Source organism: Urocampus carinirostris, chromosome 6 (assembly GCF_059441175.1).
Source record: "Urocampus carinirostris isolate Australia breed hairy pipefish chromosome 6, RoL_Ucar_1.0, whole genome shotgun sequence".
Classification (NCBI taxonomy): Eukaryota; Metazoa; Chordata; class Actinopteri; order Syngnathiformes; family Syngnathidae; genus Urocampus; species Urocampus carinirostris.
In genome coordinates this window covers 33,675,246-33,694,212 of record NC_142354.1, presented here as the reverse complement: position 1 = coordinate 33,694,212, position 18,967 = coordinate 33,675,246, and the positions used below count along the sequence as shown (strand labels likewise).

At 38.4% G+C, this 18,967-nt stretch overlaps 1 protein-coding gene across 11 annotated transcripts in view; it reads left to right on the top strand.

The window, feature by feature from the left end:
- The window catches only part of r3hdm2 (R3H domain containing 2), a 53,998-nt gene that overhangs the window by 18,420 nt on the left and 16,611 nt on the right, over positions 1-18,967 (top strand). For 5 of the 11 annotated variants that reach the window (XM_088338812.1, XM_088338807.1, XM_088338811.1 and 2 more), the window contains 13 exons: positions 9,651-9,770; positions 11,087-11,249; positions 11,317-11,524; positions 11,774-11,815; positions 13,420-13,506; positions 13,588-13,711; positions 15,258-15,336; positions 16,425-16,484; positions 16,665-16,805; positions 16,887-16,995; positions 17,105-17,200; positions 17,536-17,585; positions 17,918-17,971. In XM_088338812.1, coding sequence (XP_088194938.1) covers positions 11,375-11,524; positions 11,774-11,815; positions 13,420-13,506; positions 13,588-13,711; positions 15,258-15,336; positions 16,425-16,484; positions 16,665-16,805; positions 16,887-16,995; positions 17,105-17,200; positions 17,536-17,585; positions 17,918-17,971 — 992 coding nt within the window. In that variant the 5' untranslated portion in view covers positions 9,651-9,770; positions 11,087-11,249; positions 11,317-11,374. The remainder of the gene's footprint in view (positions 1-9,650; positions 9,771-11,086; positions 11,250-11,316; positions 11,525-11,773; positions 11,816-13,419; positions 13,507-13,587; positions 13,712-15,257; positions 15,337-16,424; positions 16,485-16,664; positions 16,806-16,886; positions 16,996-17,104; positions 17,201-17,535; positions 17,586-17,917; positions 17,972-18,967) is intronic. The other 6 variants (XM_088338813.1, XM_088338809.1, XM_088338810.1 and 3 more) reach the window with 4 other exon arrangements.

The window sequence follows — 18,967 nt, the reverse complement described above, 5'->3', positions numbered from 1 at the left end:
TCTTCGATACAGCTGACTTTGAGCAGCACACATCTTTGGCAACCATACAAGTCGTTACCTTCTTTAAGAAGTTTGAGGATCCTGTCTTTGGTCTCAGGACATCTCAATCAAATCCACTTAGTCCAGAAGCCGTCCAAAGTGTGATAACTGCACTTTTTTAAAAATTCCTGACTCACGATGTACCCAATTAAGGAAACAAAATTGATAGGGTATGTCCTTATATTCTACTCAAAATGCACTGATTCCAATTCTTTTTCCTCAGAATTGAGTGATTCCATATTTATTTCCCTGCACTTGCTCTATATAGGTAACATTTGCTGAGCATTGCAATGTTTTTCCCTCATGTCTTTTAGTCAAGTCATGTTTATTTGTATAGCCCTTAATCACAAAGAGTCTCAAAGGGCTGCACAGATGAAGGACTATTGCAAACCACAGACTATTATGACACCATCCCCTTATATTGTCAATCTAAAATATAGGTTATTCTTATGCTATAGAATTGAAGTGTGTTTCAAGCTTAGATTTAAACATTTCCACTAAGGTTGCAGATCGAATCTCAGGAGGAAGAGCATTCCACAGCACCGGGGCCCGAATGGAGAACTCTCTCGAACCAGCAGATCTCTTCTTTGCTCTTGGGGATCACTAGTAGACCAGCATTTTCAGCGTGAAGGCTTTGTACCGGAACAGTGTATCTGAATGCCAATATGTTGCATTTTGGAATGACTATACAGATGTTTTATGATTGTGATCTGAGTTTTCATATTTCAAGATGAAATAAGCATGGTTTTCATTGTGAAAACTAGCATCTTCTGCAACAAACCTTGTGTTGTCTCATACTTCGAAAATGCGTTTCTCTTATTACGAAAATTTGCTGTCTTCTTCACAGTTTTGGTTTGATTTTCTTTTAATGTAACTTTTTTTGGACAAGTGTGACTAGTGCTGTCGCAAGTATGACATTCGGCTCATTGTGAATATTTTTCACTTTTGCAATTGCCGTCTGTTTTTCTCTGCTACCCCAACATGTGACCTCCCTTGATGGAAATTACGTAAATGCATAGCAACGCACTCGCGGAAGCAGACACTCTGTTATGTGATAACCATGGTGGCAAAACTTTTAGTTTAAAACCACACACCACTTTAGTATTTTGGATATACGTGATATTTGCACACGAGTCACGAAATACAAACAAGACTGTATAAACTGGTGCATGTTAATAGATAGTATTACACGGTACATTGCTACTAGGTTGACAAACCAGTGTTTAGAATCATGCTGTACAATTTTGATAAGCTTTACGACACACCAGTCAAAACAATTTTAAGGTTACAAGTTCATATTTAAGTTCATGTCTTGTTAACCAAGCTTTGCAATTTTTTTCAGTTTTTAAGTTAAACTGTACATTTACTAAGTTCATTCATCAATTGTGATTTTTTTTTTTTTGAGTGACAATTCATGCCTCTATAACTTCCTAATCGTGGCAGCCCTAAGTGCGACTCATTGCCCTGAACATACAAAATGTTAAAGTCTGCCAAAAGTATTCTAACACCTTTCTACTTTTGTGATGACATGCAAGCAAAATCTGCTACCATTGTAAGCAATTCCCATTAAGGTTTGTTTTCCGTTATTTGATAATCGGCAAGATTTATTACTGACTCTTTTTTTAATTCAAAATTTCTCTTTATTTCAAGTGTAATACAGAATTTGTGCCAATTACTGGTGTTTGTTTGTCATTACTGTTATAGCCAGTGCTCAGCATAAATGAATACAGTATCTTCGTATTGAATACTGTTGAAAATGGGCCTGCTAATGTGGGCTATTGATTGCAAATGAGTATGTTTATGTGAACACAAAACTGTTTTTTTTCATATTAAATGCAGTATATCAAAAGAAAACCTGACAACTATTTTATTGATACGCTTCACACTTACCAGTTGAAAACGCTGTAAGAACATATTTGCAATTGATGGTGAACAAATAGATTTCAGTTGTCAAATACGATGTCTACTGCAGTGAATGTATTAAGGGTTCTGGTATACATGTAACAACCTTACTTTAAACTCTATTTTAGTGCTGCATTTGTCGCACCGCCCATTTTTCGCACGCCCTGCCAGGCAACGCTTTCTAGAACTAAACATAGATCCTAACTACTGTAGCGAGAGCGGCGGTAAGAGACTGAAGGGGATCCGCAGAAACGTAGGGGAGGTAGGTAGGTAACGAGGACAGGAAGGAGAGAGAGCAAATGAGTCATACCTCGTCCCACAGGACTGCGTGGGCCGACTGTGGAGGAGGATGGCGTCAGCATCAGGGTTGAGGATTTAAGAAGACACAATAAATGAAAAAGAAAAAAAAAACTTGTGGATGGAGCAAGTGGTATTGATGGGTGGGGTTAAGGTGGTGGCCAAGAGAATGCAGCAAAGAGTGTAGGAAGGTGTATCCTAGTTGCATGGGCAGTGGGAAGTGGTTGCAAGGACGTAGGTGCGCCAAGAGAAATTCTTTCTTCCGCCTCTGTTGGCCTGACCATGTATGTCTCGTTTCTGTCGTCATCTAACAAGTTGCCTGTTTCATACAAGGAAGTGTGTCGTGTTGCCAAATTGTACATGTGTGAAAGCACTCCTGTGACGCTCAGACTGACGGCTTGCCCCTTCAGCACCCCCAGCACCCCCAGCCCCTCCCTGGGAGATTGTGTAACCGTTGCAAAGGGGAATCCTCTCTGACATAGATGAGCGCGCTGGCCGCACACGGCGCAAACAGTGCTGATATATGAGATGCAGAGTCTTAGTCTCTGAACTTGCACAAACTCGGGAGGGAATGCATGCACGGCAACCTTCACTGTGTGTAGGAATAACCTTGTTGTCTTTTGTGAAATGGCTTCCCTCTGACGTCAAATGGGCGAGGTGCATGGCTCAATGCAGATGAGGTGAATCGGGTCAAGCTGCTAGTGGCTCTCCCCAAGCAGTCACTGGATTTGTTCATGTTTGCATATGTGTTTGCACGCTTCCTGGACTTGATTCACCTTTACCTTCATTCCATGTTAGAAAGGCATTCTAAAGCAGTGTTTGGCAACCTTTTCTGTAGCACGTACTGGTTCATTGTGTGACAATGTTTTCATGGTCTGGCCAAAGGGCAGCATTAAACATGTTTGTGCATTTTCCTAAAATAATAATGACCATAATAATTACAACAATAATAACATTTATGAAACGAACAACAATAATAAAAATAGTGTAAATCCACTAGATAGTCATGTGGACTATTTAGATGTCCTCATAACTTACACCAAAATCATTCTTTTTCCACTAACCTAACGAGTGTCGTGGGCGTGTTTTTGGAATGTGGGAGGAAATCTGAGTGCCCAATGCTACAGGGAGAACATGCAAACTCCACACAAGGAAGCCGGTAGCTGGAAAGTAACCTGGGACCTCTTAACTGTGAGGCAGACATGTTAATAGCAACACTGGTCGCTATCGTAACGTTTAACACAAAACATCAGGTCGATTCGCTAAATAATTAAATCTGGAAACTCAATAAATAAACCAACCCTGCAAAACGTTTGTTAGTGTGATGTGGTTTCTCTGTAGTGTTCTTGATTTAGAGATCTATGCATCCCACAACTCCGTTGCCAAAAGTTTTTTTCCATGGCAGCAAGTTTGTTTACGTTCTAGTGTGACATAGTTAACCATTCTCGATGCTGTTTGGCTATAAGGGCAAACATTTGATTTGCTTCATTAATTAACAAGATGACTGCGCCTGCCCGTGCAGACCACACTGATTTTAGTACAAATGTACAACCTCAAAGTCCTGGTTAAAGTTCAGTCTGAAATGTAGCAGTGTCCTTAAAACAATAGGTAAAAAATAATGTAACTACATTTTCTGATTGTGGTCTTGTACCAAACTACCCACGCTCCGGAAGCGACCTGAGGCCCGGTGGTTTCCGACCACCGCTCTAGAGCATTGCTTAGCCATTACATTTTCTTGACCTTACTTTGTATGTTCTAAATTATTGTTTCAATGCCAGTATTAAATTCCTCTAAAAAGCTTGCTATAATCTTTGGATGACAAACATACTAATTCAATCCTTGAAACTATTGTTCAATTTAAATAATTACTGGAAAGCAGAACAATCATAACGATGCGAATGGAAAAGAATAAGTGCAGGTTGACAACTACATGTTCAGAGAAGTTATAAATCCTAAAATATTATTTGGGAGACATACATAAAATGTACAGACGCTGCCTGACCTAGGAACGAGTTACGTTCCGGACAATCGTAAGTTGAAGAATTTGTTCGTAAGTTGTTTCCAACTGTACAAATGCACATTTCCATTTTGTGTAATTTTTAAGTAACCGCGGCCTACGACTGTAGAGCTATTTTTAGGATAGATTCATATATGGCTCATGTTTTCCACGGGGCTGCTTTTGTACCTGCCGAAACCATGCTCTTTAAAGATATATATATATTTATCAAATAATGCTTATTATTCACCAAATCAAAACCACATCTTTTTATGAACTTGTCTCCTTTCCTCCTACGTGTGTACAATTCCTTACTCTTCACCCCTATGCTTGACCGAGAAAGGGAGAACATAAAATCCAAATCTAAATCTATTTTATACAGTGGGCCACATGGCTTCTGGCACAAGTCCAATGTCCCAACCATCTAATACATCCTCTTGTATACGAACCTGACACACTGTCAACTCCTCAGCTAGTTGACTGTCATCAAGAGGGTCCAATCTTTTTTTGCTGTAGAGACTGAGGATGTAACGATATTAGATTGTCAATAACTGAGTTTTACAAAAACTGAAAGATTGTCGATTTTTTTCAATGAGTTGTATTCTTCTAAGCAATCTGTGTTTTAGGTAGGGGCTAATTATATGAAAAGAGCCCTCCATGCTTAATTGATTGAAGGCAGTGTGTGCTAAGGTGGCAATACTACTAGAGAGCTGAAATATTTTGCATGTTACGTTTTTTATAATAAAATCCTCTGACGCCATAGTAATTGTATAATGTCAGTTTTTTTTTTTTTTTATTTAAACATGAGAGGAAAATGGTCTGAAAATAGTTAATACGTCTATCAATTGTATCTAAAAGAATTTGTATAAAATTAGATTATGATTTTATTTGAAAAAAATGTGTACATTGCATCCTGTGTGTCTGTGAAGTGGGTCAACATGATTTTTTTCTGCATTGCTGCGGCAGGGAATGAAGGGGGTTTTGGTGTGTCTACCTTCCGTTATAATGCATTTTATCATAACTTAGGTATTTTAACAATCATCCTATTGATTCATTAGTCTTTTCTGGTCATTACATACCCTAAACTTTTGACCACAGTCTCCAACCTTTATTCTGGCTTAGAGATACTTTTTTTTCGCAAATTAGTGCAAAGGTTACCCAGTTTGACATTAAGTTAAAAAAATCATGTCATTACAATGTTATTATCATGTTGTTACTATGTTATTACAAGGTTTGTTATTGGAGGTAGGGCTAAACCACTTAACTAAACATTTGGATAGAAAAATCACAATGACTATGGTGAGCTATTTGCAGAACGGGTCCGTGGGCATTTCAGCTGTCCTTAGCACATTGGAGACCCCCTGCTTTAGACATTGTTATTTACAGAGTCTCAAGCCCAGGAATTACAATTGCTTGATTGATGTGATATGATTCCGAGTTAATTAAAGAACGACGGAATAATTAATGACTTACAATTCATTTATTAATTCATTACACTCTAGTTTTCACATACTGTAATTAAAAAGGTGATTTGATAGAAATGTAGCACTGTTTCACCATCAAAACAGATGAGAATTCTTTGCTACTAAAGTCCTTATATGAGTTGAATAGAAGTTCACCTTAAGGTCTTAACACTGTATTCAAATTACACTGATTACTAGTAAACAAATGCATTTGCTCCATTCTAACACCAAATATACACAAGGTCACCTTTTTACACAAAATGTCACAGTTGTATTTTAAGCTTGTTCAATGTTTGTATCAACACAAACATGGTGAAACATCAAAGAAATAAGAATTGCTTTGAAGTTTGTGCAGAATAGGTTGAAATTAGAAAGTTGCTGATTTTGCAACTTGAGCTTTGAGTTCATAGGAAGGTTCCCAATCACGCTTCCTAGTATAGCTTTGCCAAAAAAATACTCCCCCAAAATTTCTCCAGTGGCTTTTTATTCAAATGGAAGGATCTGAGTTGCATGTAGTCTGGTTTCCAACTTTAATACAGAGCCATAAAATAGATTTCTGTAGCAACGCGTGTTGTGTTTGCCATTGTACTCATTTTTTTTTCATTCATGGAGAGTTGATCAGATCATTCAGTTGATTTTCTGTTTGGACCAAGTCACACCCTGTCAACTCGAACTTGGATTCAAGACGTCTTGCGGAAATGTTTTTATGTGCTTCATGATTATCCAGACAACAAAAGAGCCACTCAGTTTCAACATAGGTGGCCTAAAAATCAAATATTAGGTCGCAGTAGGAAAATAAATACCTGAACTACCCAGAGAAATGGTGCTTGAACCAAATCACTCATTAATATTTTACATGCAACAAGAAAATATTTTTTGAACAATGCTTACACAATTGAATACAAATATCCTCAAACAATCCTAAATTGTATCTTAAGAACATGCATAGGTACAAAACTCCATGAAAATGCTAATTCGTAAAATCAAGGCTCATTCATCCTAAAAGGGGAAACTGAGGTTTTCCCCCTTTATGCATCACAAAAATATGTATTCCTGTATTAAAGCCTAAATATTATCTGTTTGTTTTAGCACCTAATACCAAGAACGTACTTTAAGTGATGGTCTTAATTTGCTCTGGTTGTCGTGGTAACTTGAATCTGTGGGGTGCGCCATGAACAAATGATTGTTATTTAGTTTTAAGGGAAAGCTTTCATGTCATTAATATTATGACAACAAGGCATGTCATTTCCTTTTCCATTTGAGCATATTCATTTTTGGACTCCTTTTTGTTTGTTTTCTTCATGCACCAAGACCGTTGCACAAATCTGAATGCTGCCACACGCATACTTGACTGCTCATCCTTATTGCTCACCACCGTTATCAATGTTCCTGTCAGCGCGCGGTACGAGCCAAGTATTTATTTTTGCCATCTTTCCGCAGATGCCCACCCCGCACTTGTACTGCTTTAACAGAAATGGCAGCATTTGAGAATGACGTTGCCGTCTCCCCAGCAACCCAGTGTGCCAGTAGCAGCGAGTGTGTTGCGGGAAGCAGGCGGAGTGTGAGGAGGGAACATGAAAGATAATTGGGGTGGAGGAGGAGGGACTTGGTGAAGCTGGTTTATTCATAAGCGCACTATTTTTGCTGCGTGCCCCCGAGGACTGATATGAATGCAACCCTCAAAATTTTACCCTTAGAACGTTTTTAATTTTTATTTAATAGCCTTCAGTGACACACAGTCACCACCTACATTGATACATCTTCATACGAGCACCTCGTAACACTAGAATTTTGCTATATGAGTGTTTTTTTTTTGTTTGAACAAAATTACCTTCAGTTCATGAGCAGTTCAGAAGGCTACCACTCGAGACACTCCTTGACTGCTTACCATCAGCATCAGCTTGACCAGTTTGCCAAGCAAACTACCACAGGCAAAAAAAAATTGCTGTCATTTTTTGTGTCCAATCATTTAAAGGTACGTGACATATGTAAACACTGACTAACAGTCGATCTTCTTTTGATCTCATACTTTCAACCTTCGCCAATTTCTCCCTTTAACAATGATTGCAAAGCCTATTCTTTATTAAGCGATAATGAAGCTTACAAACAATGCGGCACCTCCTCACAGAAAGACGGACTGTAGATTACTGCAACAATATTAGTTAACTATGATAACGTTGTCATCTGCTTCCAGGGATTGAGACTATCTGAATTATAGCCGAAATGACGAGATCGGTCTTTTTTTTAAAAGAAGTTTCTGGTAGAAAAAAAAAATATATATGTCGTACACAATTGTGAAGTGATTAAAAATGATTGAAATACTGGGAAAATGTATAAATTGACAGGTATGCGATCTTAGCTGCGAGTCCTTGTAACCGCCCCTTCCTCTGCAGCATGCCAAACATTTGCTATGGCTCTCATAATAAGCCTGCATTTTATTTTGTAATCCTTTTAGTGTATTTATTATGATTACTATTTGATTGTGTTTCATAGTGATTTGAATGCTGTCTCAATAGGGATTGGTCTCTTTTCCTCTCGAGTTGCCTGTGGCAAGAGGCGCAGAGCCGGTGTAGGCATATTGGTGGCCCCACAGCTTGGCGCTTGTACGTTGGGGTTCACCCAGGTAGATGAGAGCGAAGACACCCTTCGCCTTTGAGTTGGGGAACGGGTCCTGAATGTTGTCTTAGCTTATGCACCAAACAGTAGTTCAGAGTACCCTCCCTCTTAGAGTACTTGAATAGTGTGCTTGAGACCACGCCCCCTGGGGGCTCTGTCATACTACTGGGGGACTTCAACGTTCATGTGGGAAATGACAGTGAGACCTGAAGGAGGGTGATTTGGAGGTACGGCCACCCTGATCTAAACCTGAGTGGTGTTTTGTTATTGGACCTCTGTGCCTGTTGCGGCTTGTCGATAACACACACCATGTTCAAACATAAGAGTGTCCATATGTGCACCTGGCACCAGGACACTCTAAGCCACGGTTTGATGATTGACTTAAGTCTAAGTCTCAAGGTTGACCTAGGAACTACTCGGGATTCTGTCAGATGAGATGGGTGAAGTGGCTGGGGATGGTGGAGGTATGGGCTTCTCTGCTGAGGCTGCTGTTCTTGCTACCCAGCCCCAGATATGAGCAAAGGAAAATTGATGGATAAAATATGTTTTTATAATTATATAGGTTTCACTTGTTTGCTTTTGGGAGGACAATAGCATAACAATTAATTTTTGATTAATTCTTATTGAGAAAATTCTCTCATTACATGAGAAAGTAGCAACAAGATCGATCCTGGAACAAATTAAGCTCTTATGAGTTAACACTGTATTTCTTGTTCTCTCCCGTTACTTCCAGAGCATTACAAAGAACAACTGACTTTATATCAAATCTATGATTTCCTATTTCAATATTTAAAAACATAACCACAAGAGAAAGTACTGCAACAGTGAAGACTCGGTGAAAACTCTCTATAAGGAAAATCGTGGGAGTCTTGTGTAAGCCTAGCTGCGAGCGTCACGGTCAATGTTGCCACTGTGACGCAGTTGCTGAAACATTGCCTGGGTTCTCCCTGCTCTGGGAAACCCTGCCTCGGGTGTTCTTATCACTGATGATCGTACAGCGCATGCAGGTAACTGCTGTTTGTGCATGCATGTTAAATAGTCTGCAGGGTTAAGATGGATCAATGGCTCTGCTAGCCACCACAGCTAAACCACATCAATATAATTGTATTTTTGGTGATAGAAAAGTGAGCCTGGACGCATTCAAAAAATGGTAAGAGTAATTCTTTTCATAAATGATAGTATAAAAACCTGATGTGAGGAATGTAAACGCGTTCCTTCTATGTCCTGCACTCTGAATGCAGCAGCAGGCAGCAGAGATGAGTCATCGGCTAGGTCTGTGTATATTTGCGAAACATGACGTCACGCGTGTCTTCCTCTTTTCTATTTGGACTATTCAGGCCTCCTGAGTGGAAGAGCGACCATGTTGCTGCACTGAGTTGCTGGGAGACACACAAGAGGCCTCTAAGGAGAGCTAAGGTGGTGGCTGGTCTGCTGGTGCTTCACGTCGCCTGATTGCTGTAACTATACCCTTGATTAGATTATAGTATAACATTTGGTACAGTTACAGGGATTTCTATAAGACAAGACACAGCACAATTTGGGTATCAATTTGGTGTTTTCGCTCTCAACACATAGTAATGGTTGAATTACATTTATAAAATTAATTCTTATGAGCTTAATTCGTTAAGGATCGTGCTCATAACTGCTTGTGTAACAAGCCTCCCCAAAGCATCAGAGTGAACAGCTATAACACACATCTTCCTGATCACTCAAACTGCATTCATAAAAGTACATTAATGAAATAAATAAGATATTTACAAAATAAAATGAGGGTTTTTTTATAAGCACCAAAACAAATGTGTGCGCGTCCTGCAGAGTGAGGGAGCCAGACGCATAGGATTCAGAGATACTTTTCAAGGTATACATTTTCCCCATATCTCATACGTTTTTTTTATCATTTCAAACTGTGTACACTGCATTCCAGTTTTTATATGGGAATTAAAAAAAACGACTGATTTCGTTTTGCCCATTTTGTCTTTAATTCAGATTTTCTCTGTCACTAGTAGCAGACCACGAAGTAATTTTAAATTGCTAATATTGTTGCGGTATTCTACATGATCTGTCTTGATGGGAGTAAATAGATGTCGCATTGTGTTTGTAAGATTTTTTTATCTCATGAATAGGGAGAGTTTGCAATTATTAATAAGGGAAGCAATTGGCAGAGGTTGACAAGTTTGAGATCAAGATACTGTTTATGATACCCAACCATTCACTGTACACTTAAAACGTTACTCTAACATTAAATGAGCATACATTTTCATGGCACTTTTTTTTTGCATGTAGTAGTTTGCATACACAAACTGTAAGAGCTAATGCTGTCGGTAAGCAGTAAAGAGCGGTGAGCGGTCTCTAGTGGTAGCCACTGGGACTGATCATGAACTGGAGTTTCCTCTGTATAATGGGGAAAAGTTTTGTTTAAAAAAAACTCGAATACGTACATTTGCGTGTTTGGAGATGCTCGTATAGAGGTGTACCTCTGTATAGTCAAGTCAACATCAATTAGTCCAAGACATTTAGAAGAATGACCTGGGAGAGACAGCACTGTGCAACTAGGTGCCAACATCTGAAAAAAACAGAAACAAAGCATGGTTGCGGAAAAAAATATACTTGACCTTTTATTGAGTATCTTACTCTTTACATTACGACACCTATTGTTAAAGCAACATGCAATGCAACCCAATCATCTCCCATTTTTGTCCGGCAACTTGGTCTCTCAAGATTGTTAGTGTAGTGTAATGAGCATTTAAAACAAACTAAACATTTTCCTCTCCAGCCCAACCCAGAAGGCTGAATCCTACTATGGCCTGCAATCCGCCTCCTGCTGCACTCCGTCCCAGCACGCTACCCTAGTGGCTTCTTCACCCCATCTTCCTCTAAAGTGTAACCCAGCGACATTTTCCGTTCAAGGAGGACAGGCGATCTAATACTACTCAGAGGTAAACATATACATATCAAAAACCAAAACATTGTTTTAATGCTGTTTTTGTTTGTTACTCATTTCAGAGACTCCTGGGTCTCGCACCCAACCCCTTCCCTCTCTCCCACCCTTTCCCAGAAGAAGATGTCAGTCAGCCTGACACCAGACATCCAGCAGGACGAAGAGAGTGGGCCAATCATTGAGCCTTGCGGACAGGGAAAGACCTCTCCTCAGCCGCAGGCTGGCACAGGAGAGGGTCCGGAGCTTGAGGATAGCTCCCCGCAGGATGTACAGGTAGGTAATGCAGAGTTTACAAAGTGTACTTATTCCTATTTCTACCACAGTTCAAAAGCTTAGTTTATTATACAGTGTTAATCTCGAAGTTGCATCATATTTTTATTACTCTGATTTCATTGCTTGTTCTAAATAGCTACTCAAGTGCTCATAACATTCTAAAGTATTTTGTACTATTTTGTACAGTTAAGTTGAACAATTGTATTTAATACAAATTGTTGAAATATTTTCTGGGAAATTGTCTTGCAGAAACGAGCTCCCAACCACAATCATAGCAGGAAAAGGGCCAAGGTAAATGTGTTATGATGCTGTTTGATACTTCTGCCCGTACGCTGTTATATACTCCTGCTCATTAGTCATGCAAGATGACCAATCTGCTATATTTACTTCTGAACATGACACTGGTGACCTTTTAACTTTTCTGTTGTTGACGTGTATGTGATAAACAAATATGTGTTTGTACAATGTAACCAGTCACTGAAATACGTCATGCCACAGATCATTGTAAAGCTTGAACTCAATATATGATTAAAAAATGTAATCCTCGCCGAAACATCACGATCAGTCTGAAACAAGATACCCAAACACTATAAAGCTGGCGTTAAATTCTTTGAATGATTTCGAGAATGGCTTCGTTACATCAAGGCCAATCCATAGAATCCAGCCGTGTAAAATATTTATTCCAAAACACAACAATGCCAACAAATAAATATAAATCTGCCTAAAACGGCGTCTGCTTCGTTCGATGTTTCCTCTTGAAATCTGTTCCTTTCGCTCCAAAACTACCTTGTAAAAATAAACGCACTCGTAAAATTATTCCCGATATGGTAGACACCCTCTCCCCTTTTATTTGACCGCTTTCCCGGCCAATAGCGGGCTTTTTTTCACGGTCCCCAGCCCGCATTAGCCTATACCGGCCTGTTTGATAAAACTGATATTGCCTCCCAATAGGTCTGAATATCTTCAGCCCGTAACCGATTCGAATGATGATTGACACATTGGTTAGCCAATCAACTTTCCAGGAAAAATAATCTAGATTTTTTTTTCAATGTGTTTTCAAATCAGAGCCAAAATTAAACATGCGCAAGTCGATTTGTGGTGCATTTTATGCACCATTTTTATGCGCAAGGGTGCGCAATCATTGATTTGATTCCCTAGAAAGAGAAGTCAATCATTTACATTCACACAGTCTCCAAATGGCCACTTTTGGAAAGGCCTAAAACTACTCTAAAAATGTGTAAAATACTATGTTTAGTTTTTCAGATTATAATCAAATCTGGTACCAGGTAAAGCTTCAAACTATTGCCTCACCTAGGATACTGATGCTTTGCTCATCTGCAGCCATTTCATTGCAAAAAAAAAAGACAAGAATAAAAACATTCTAATTCTATCTGTTCCAACTTAGATTACTCAATGTTAGTTGCACTTGCAGTGATTATTTCAGTTTGCAACCAAAACTTCAGTCTTACCTTTCAAAAGAGACCAAAACCGTCCATATTCTCCAAATGGTTCGTTCAAGAACAGCATTCAATTTACTTTGACTACGTCTTGGATTGGGACTTTAGGCCAATTGTACAGCAACATTAAGGGGTTAAACGGGCACCATGCCTCTTGTTAAAATGTTAAAGCTTAATGGATGACAGTCTTCTCAATTGGATCACCCTCATTTGCTTCAAGTGTCCATAATCTGCCACAGGAAAGTGTGTCCTAATGAGCTCTGCTGCATTTAGCCTTGCCATGTGACGAGGCCATCCTCTTTCCTGAAAAACGTTTTGTTTTGACTCTTTCAACACTTAACAGATCAACCTTTCTTCAGTCCTAACTCCTTGTTGCCGTTAAAAAAATGGTTGACCAACTCCTAATAAATAACTAATGAAATGTATTGACTTCACCAGTCTAATGCTAAACTGAAGCTGGTGAGGAGTCTGGCGGTATGTGAGGAATCGTCTGGTCTCTTCTCCAGTGATGGGCCTCCTGAATCGGTATCACATCGTCTTTGACTATCAATACTGTCAGTGTTATTTGAAATTCATGCAACTCTGTGTGTTTTTTTCTTCATTTAGGATATCATCCAGCTTCATATCAGCTGTCCGTCAGACAAGGAAGAGGAGAAATCGTCTAAAGATGAGTACGACAATGAAGAGAAGGAGAAAAAGGACAAGGCTCCACGGAAGATGTTGTCACGTGGTAAGTTCATGACCAAGGCTTACCCGGGAATAAATCATGGATTTTACCATGAAACCAGCATAGTGTAATTAACGTGCGTTTAGGTACACTTAAGGATGTACATCTGAAGGTATTTTTAAAACGTGACACTTAAATAAAAGGCCGTTATAGTGGTATACTTGGCAACCTACTCTGGGCATCACACCCTTGGCATCTTGCTTAGAAATAATGAGCCTGCCTACCCTACAAATCAAAGCCAAATCAAGCCAGTAGCACAAGGCAATCCTGCAGCGGAACATCTGAAATAGTTCTTTATCACACCATTGCAATAGGATTGTTTTGGTTACCTGGCTTGCTCTGCCACGGGTCTGTGACTCAAACACAGCTGGTTTAGCTAAGGCGGAAAAAGGCTGTGTTTTAAACATGCTATAATTGCCGGACCACTCCAGTTCATCATCTGGCTTGCTTGTGCTGTGGGCAGTCCGGCAAACAGACATTTTTGGACCTCTGCTATTTGATGCTCCATTACTTGTAGTCGTTTGTGTTAACATAAAAGTATCACTACATGTTTTACATGCTGCACATGTGTTACTGTCTTATAGTTTATTTTCCAACACAAGTGTAAAAACAAAGTACCGTATTTTTATCAAGCCTAACACAGCACCTCACTGTAGAACATTGTTTGGTATACAATACTTGCAAACTGATAGTAGTAAGGCCTTGACTGACTTCGTGGGAAATGGGGCAAACTCGTTAAATCCATTGTGAGACCAGTGGTTCTCTTAATTCCAGCATGAGAATTTTTGATAAGCATCCTTTTTAAAATATATTTTTTTATTTGGTATTCCCCTTATACTGAAACTAAAGACACACATGCTTACAAGTGTTATTCAATGATACCCCCTTTGTAATTTCACTAGCCACATGAATCACATGATAAAGGTAATATATTTCTTGAGAAAATTAGTTTTGCTCTTCCTCTCTTATTATCTGCCTTGCTTAGACATTGGGCATTGGCCTTAAGCGCGGTATAGATCAAATGGATGCCCCGGCTGTCTAGCGACGAATAAAATGGTCGAAAACAATCTCACGAATTAGCACGTGTATGTGCGCACGGGTAAAGACACAGGAGAGTGTGCTTGACAGTTCCTGATGTTTTCTCCTCTTCTTGGCTACACAGTGGTTATAGACAATATGAATCGTTTTTCGTTTGTGAAATAGACACTTTCATTTGCTAGTTTCTAATCAGAAATACGATTTGCACACATTATAACCTTTATATTACATACTAAAAAAACAAACATAATTTCAAATGCAATCTTTATTTCACTGGTATTTCAGATTACACTATTTTGGTTTGCGGAATCAGGTTTTAGTACAATGTCAATAGCCTACAAAATAAATCATTTAATAATTTAAACATGTTTTGTTATTTTGGGATTCAAGATCCCTAGATTTTTGGACAGATACTACCATTTTAATGTTTTTTTTTTAAACGAGTGCATGCACATACACAACCTCTGACAAATGAGTTCTATAACTTTTTTCCCTGCTTTTAAATTTTCAGACTCCAGTCAGGAATACACTGACTCAACGGGTATTGACGTGCATGAGTTTCTTGTCAACACACTGAAAAACAATCCCAGGTTAGTCTATTAATCTATTTATTTGTTGCTTTGTCCTGTCTGCATTGGCCTGAAATAACCTTATGCCACTCACTACTTGGTAAAATTACATATTTATAAATATATTTTATTTATTATGTAATAAGAAAACCTTGTTTATCGTTACTATTATTATATCATAACTGTTATTGCTATTGTTGTTATTATCAATGGTGCCTCAATGATATTTAGGGACTAGTAGTATTATAACATTAAACGATGTGCACTACCATGATTAGTTTATCACATACGTGACTATTGTTGTTATTGTAATTATTGATATTCGACCTATGTAATATGTATATCCGTGAGGTTTTATTATATTTAGGCACAAAAGAGGAGCTATCTGTGAAATTAATAGGAAGATGAAGGTGTTGGGAAAGTAAGCGTCTGCTTCTTAATACCCCTTTTTGAACATGTTAACATTATTTTTGTTGTTGAGTCATTGTTTTGGTCCTGTTATTATTTTCTAATGTTCGAAATAAAGTTTTCATTTTCATTTAAAGATATTTTTTAAGAAACTAAACTTCAACAGTCAAATCTAATGGCAACAATATATATATATATATATATATATATATATATATATACACACACATTTTTTTTTTTTTTTACAAATTATTGACAAATATATATTTATTAAAAATGCCCTTCCCTCGATGATTTGATGTTAGTTGTGCTGTTTTGGGATCTCCCTAAAACGTATTATTTTGGAGGTAAATGGTTTCTGCCCTGCCACCACAATGTCACATATGTTAAATAAACTTTCCGTTGTTTAAATTCAGAATTAAAAAAGTGGAATACATGACCTGTCTGGCAGTGCTTAGCGTTTGAACATTTGTTTCAATGTTTTTTTGCTGCTTAAAATGAACAAAATGGAAGACTTTGAGAAGGAAGGATGGATCGGTATCCCCCAGAGATTGTTTATAAAGTTCTTAAAAGCAACTCTTCAAAACGCAAAAGAGCAGAATTTGTTTACCAAAAGCAAGATGTGTGTTTTTGAATGGAAAAATAAGCTAATAATCAAATCCAAGTTCTGCTCTTTCTTCAACGTCTGCGTTTCCATGCAGGGATAGAATGATGCTGCTCAAGTTAGAACAAGATATCCTAGATTTCATCAATGATGACAAGTAAGTCATTTTTTTTAAGCGAGACATTTTTGCAAACCTAAACCTCTGCCTGTCATCACTTTGCCAGTCATATTTCTGATTCTTCATTGACACAAGATGGCAATTTGAGCCTTTATGAAAGTATTTTAATTTTATTAAGCCTGTACACTTATGGTACCTTTCTTTTTTGGTTGCTCATAGTAACCAGTACAAGAAGTTTCCTCAGATGACATCATATCACCGCATGTTGCTTCATCGTGTGGCTGCTTACTTTGGCATGGATCACAACGTGGACCAGACTGGCAAGGCAGTCATCATCAACAAGACTGCAAACACACGCATGTAAGCATCTCCTATACAGGACCTCGCTTAACGGTGGGTGGTTTCTTTCTCGGTGCTGAACACATACATTTCATATTGTAGCCCTGAGCAAAGGTTCTCAGAACACATCAAGGATGAGCGCAACATGGACTTCCAGAAGAAATTCATACTTAAGAGGGATGATGCCAGCATGGACAAGGATGACAATCAAGTAAGATACATGCTCTTGGTACTGAATATTGTTTCTATTGTTTTCATGTTGTCATAAATAAAGTTCCCATACATGATCTCATGGAAAGTTTCTCCTTTGCCCATATTAGATCCGTGTCCCACTGCAGGATGGCCGGCGTAGCAAATCTATCGAGGAGCGAGAGGAAGAATATCAGCGGGTACGAGATCGGATATTTGCTCGAGAAGTAAGTTTTGGACCTTAAATTTAGGAAAGCAAACACAAAAGGCTATAGCTTCTGGTCCATTGACATACAACAGGTTTAGAAATGCCCCATTCAAATGGTCTACTCTTAAATGTGGCTTCAGTTGTTCTTCAAGCCACTTTCCCTTATGAATCTGCATTAATCTGGATTATGTAATCACATAATAGTTTAGAAAAGGTTATACAAATAAACATGACTTGACATGACCAAGTTGTATGATAAAAACTGAAAGTGATGCATTTAATCTGTACCATTTGTTGCATAATTGTAAAATTTGACAGTGGTTCAGGGTGAATGAAGCCTTTCATAATGTGCAGGTGTCCTTTTTTTTACAGTCCTCTCAGAATGGATACATCAACGACAACAGGTAAGATAATGTGTTGCCTCTTGCCCTTGTTCTTTTGTTGTGATTGTCATTCAACAAATGTTGGTTTAGTCACTAAATATCTTTAGCCCTTTTGACAATTTTTTTTATTTTAGTTTTGGTCCTATTTAATGCAATCGATTCAATATGTATATACATCTTTTGTGTGCATGTTTTATTAATTTACATTTTATTGGATTTCCTCCCCCATTTTATCCCCCCAAAGTTGTTTGCTTTGCTATTTACTCCCCCTCCCCACACATTACCTCTCTCCTAAACCTGTTGTCAACTACTGTCTGGTAATGCCAGCCTTTTTTAATATTAACCCCCAACAGGCTTTCCACCGAGGGCTACTGCTCTAGCTCTCAAAAGAGGAGACAGATCTTTAGGTATTGGGGTGCTGCTGCACTTGTACCTTGTGTGTTGCCATGCGCGTACTCAAAAGTGGGTTAGTGATGATGGTGACATGTGTACATTTTGCTTTTGGTATCTGCTTGGCATAGTTTGCTAATTATTGGCCATTCTGTAGCCCATGCATGGCTGCTTTGTGGTTTCCTTGAGGACTGACTGATGTATTTTAATTCTGAAACTTCCGTCCACTGCTATCATTGTGTAAAGTATTCACTCTCCCTCAACAGCTACATGTTTGTTTGCAGTCGACCAAGTCATTTTGCTAGCATGTCACATTTTGCCATCAACCATAAGATGTTAATCCTACCAGTAATGATGGTTTTACAGATGAATACATACAATGACTCATAAACTTCTAAATTCATCTACCACAGTCCCTCAAGCTATTGGGTGCCTTGTTTCAAATAATCAATGGGTGCAGCATCTGATAACTCCTACATAGGTACCTATATCCAGATAGTTTAGACTTTTCGTTCATATTTTATATATTCAATTTTTCACTTTTATTTTTTTGCAACAAACACGTAATCACCAAATCACCCGCAAAAAGGTATGACTGATTGGTAGAAGCAGAACCTTATCAAAATTGTTCCCCAAATTATTGTTACTTGTTTACTTTAGGTAGCCGAAACTAGTATCAGCTACTGTTGCGAGTACCAATATCCAGAAAAAGGCAGGCATTTCCACCATTACTGGGTATTGGTTCACCAACCATCTCCAGTTCTGGTTAGCTTGACTCTAACATGAATTGGTTAATAGACCAAATATGTTTAATTTTGTTCTGCTTCTTAAACACACAATGTTTTCTGTTTATTACAGTACACCTAATACAGACGTATAAGAATGTTTTGGGCACCCCTGATAATTTTCAAGACTTTCCATTTAGAAATTATTGGTTGTTCTGATCAGATATTTCGGTTGCATATATAGCAGGCTAACAGTGATAATTAGTGACTTTAAATTAAGTTTATAGG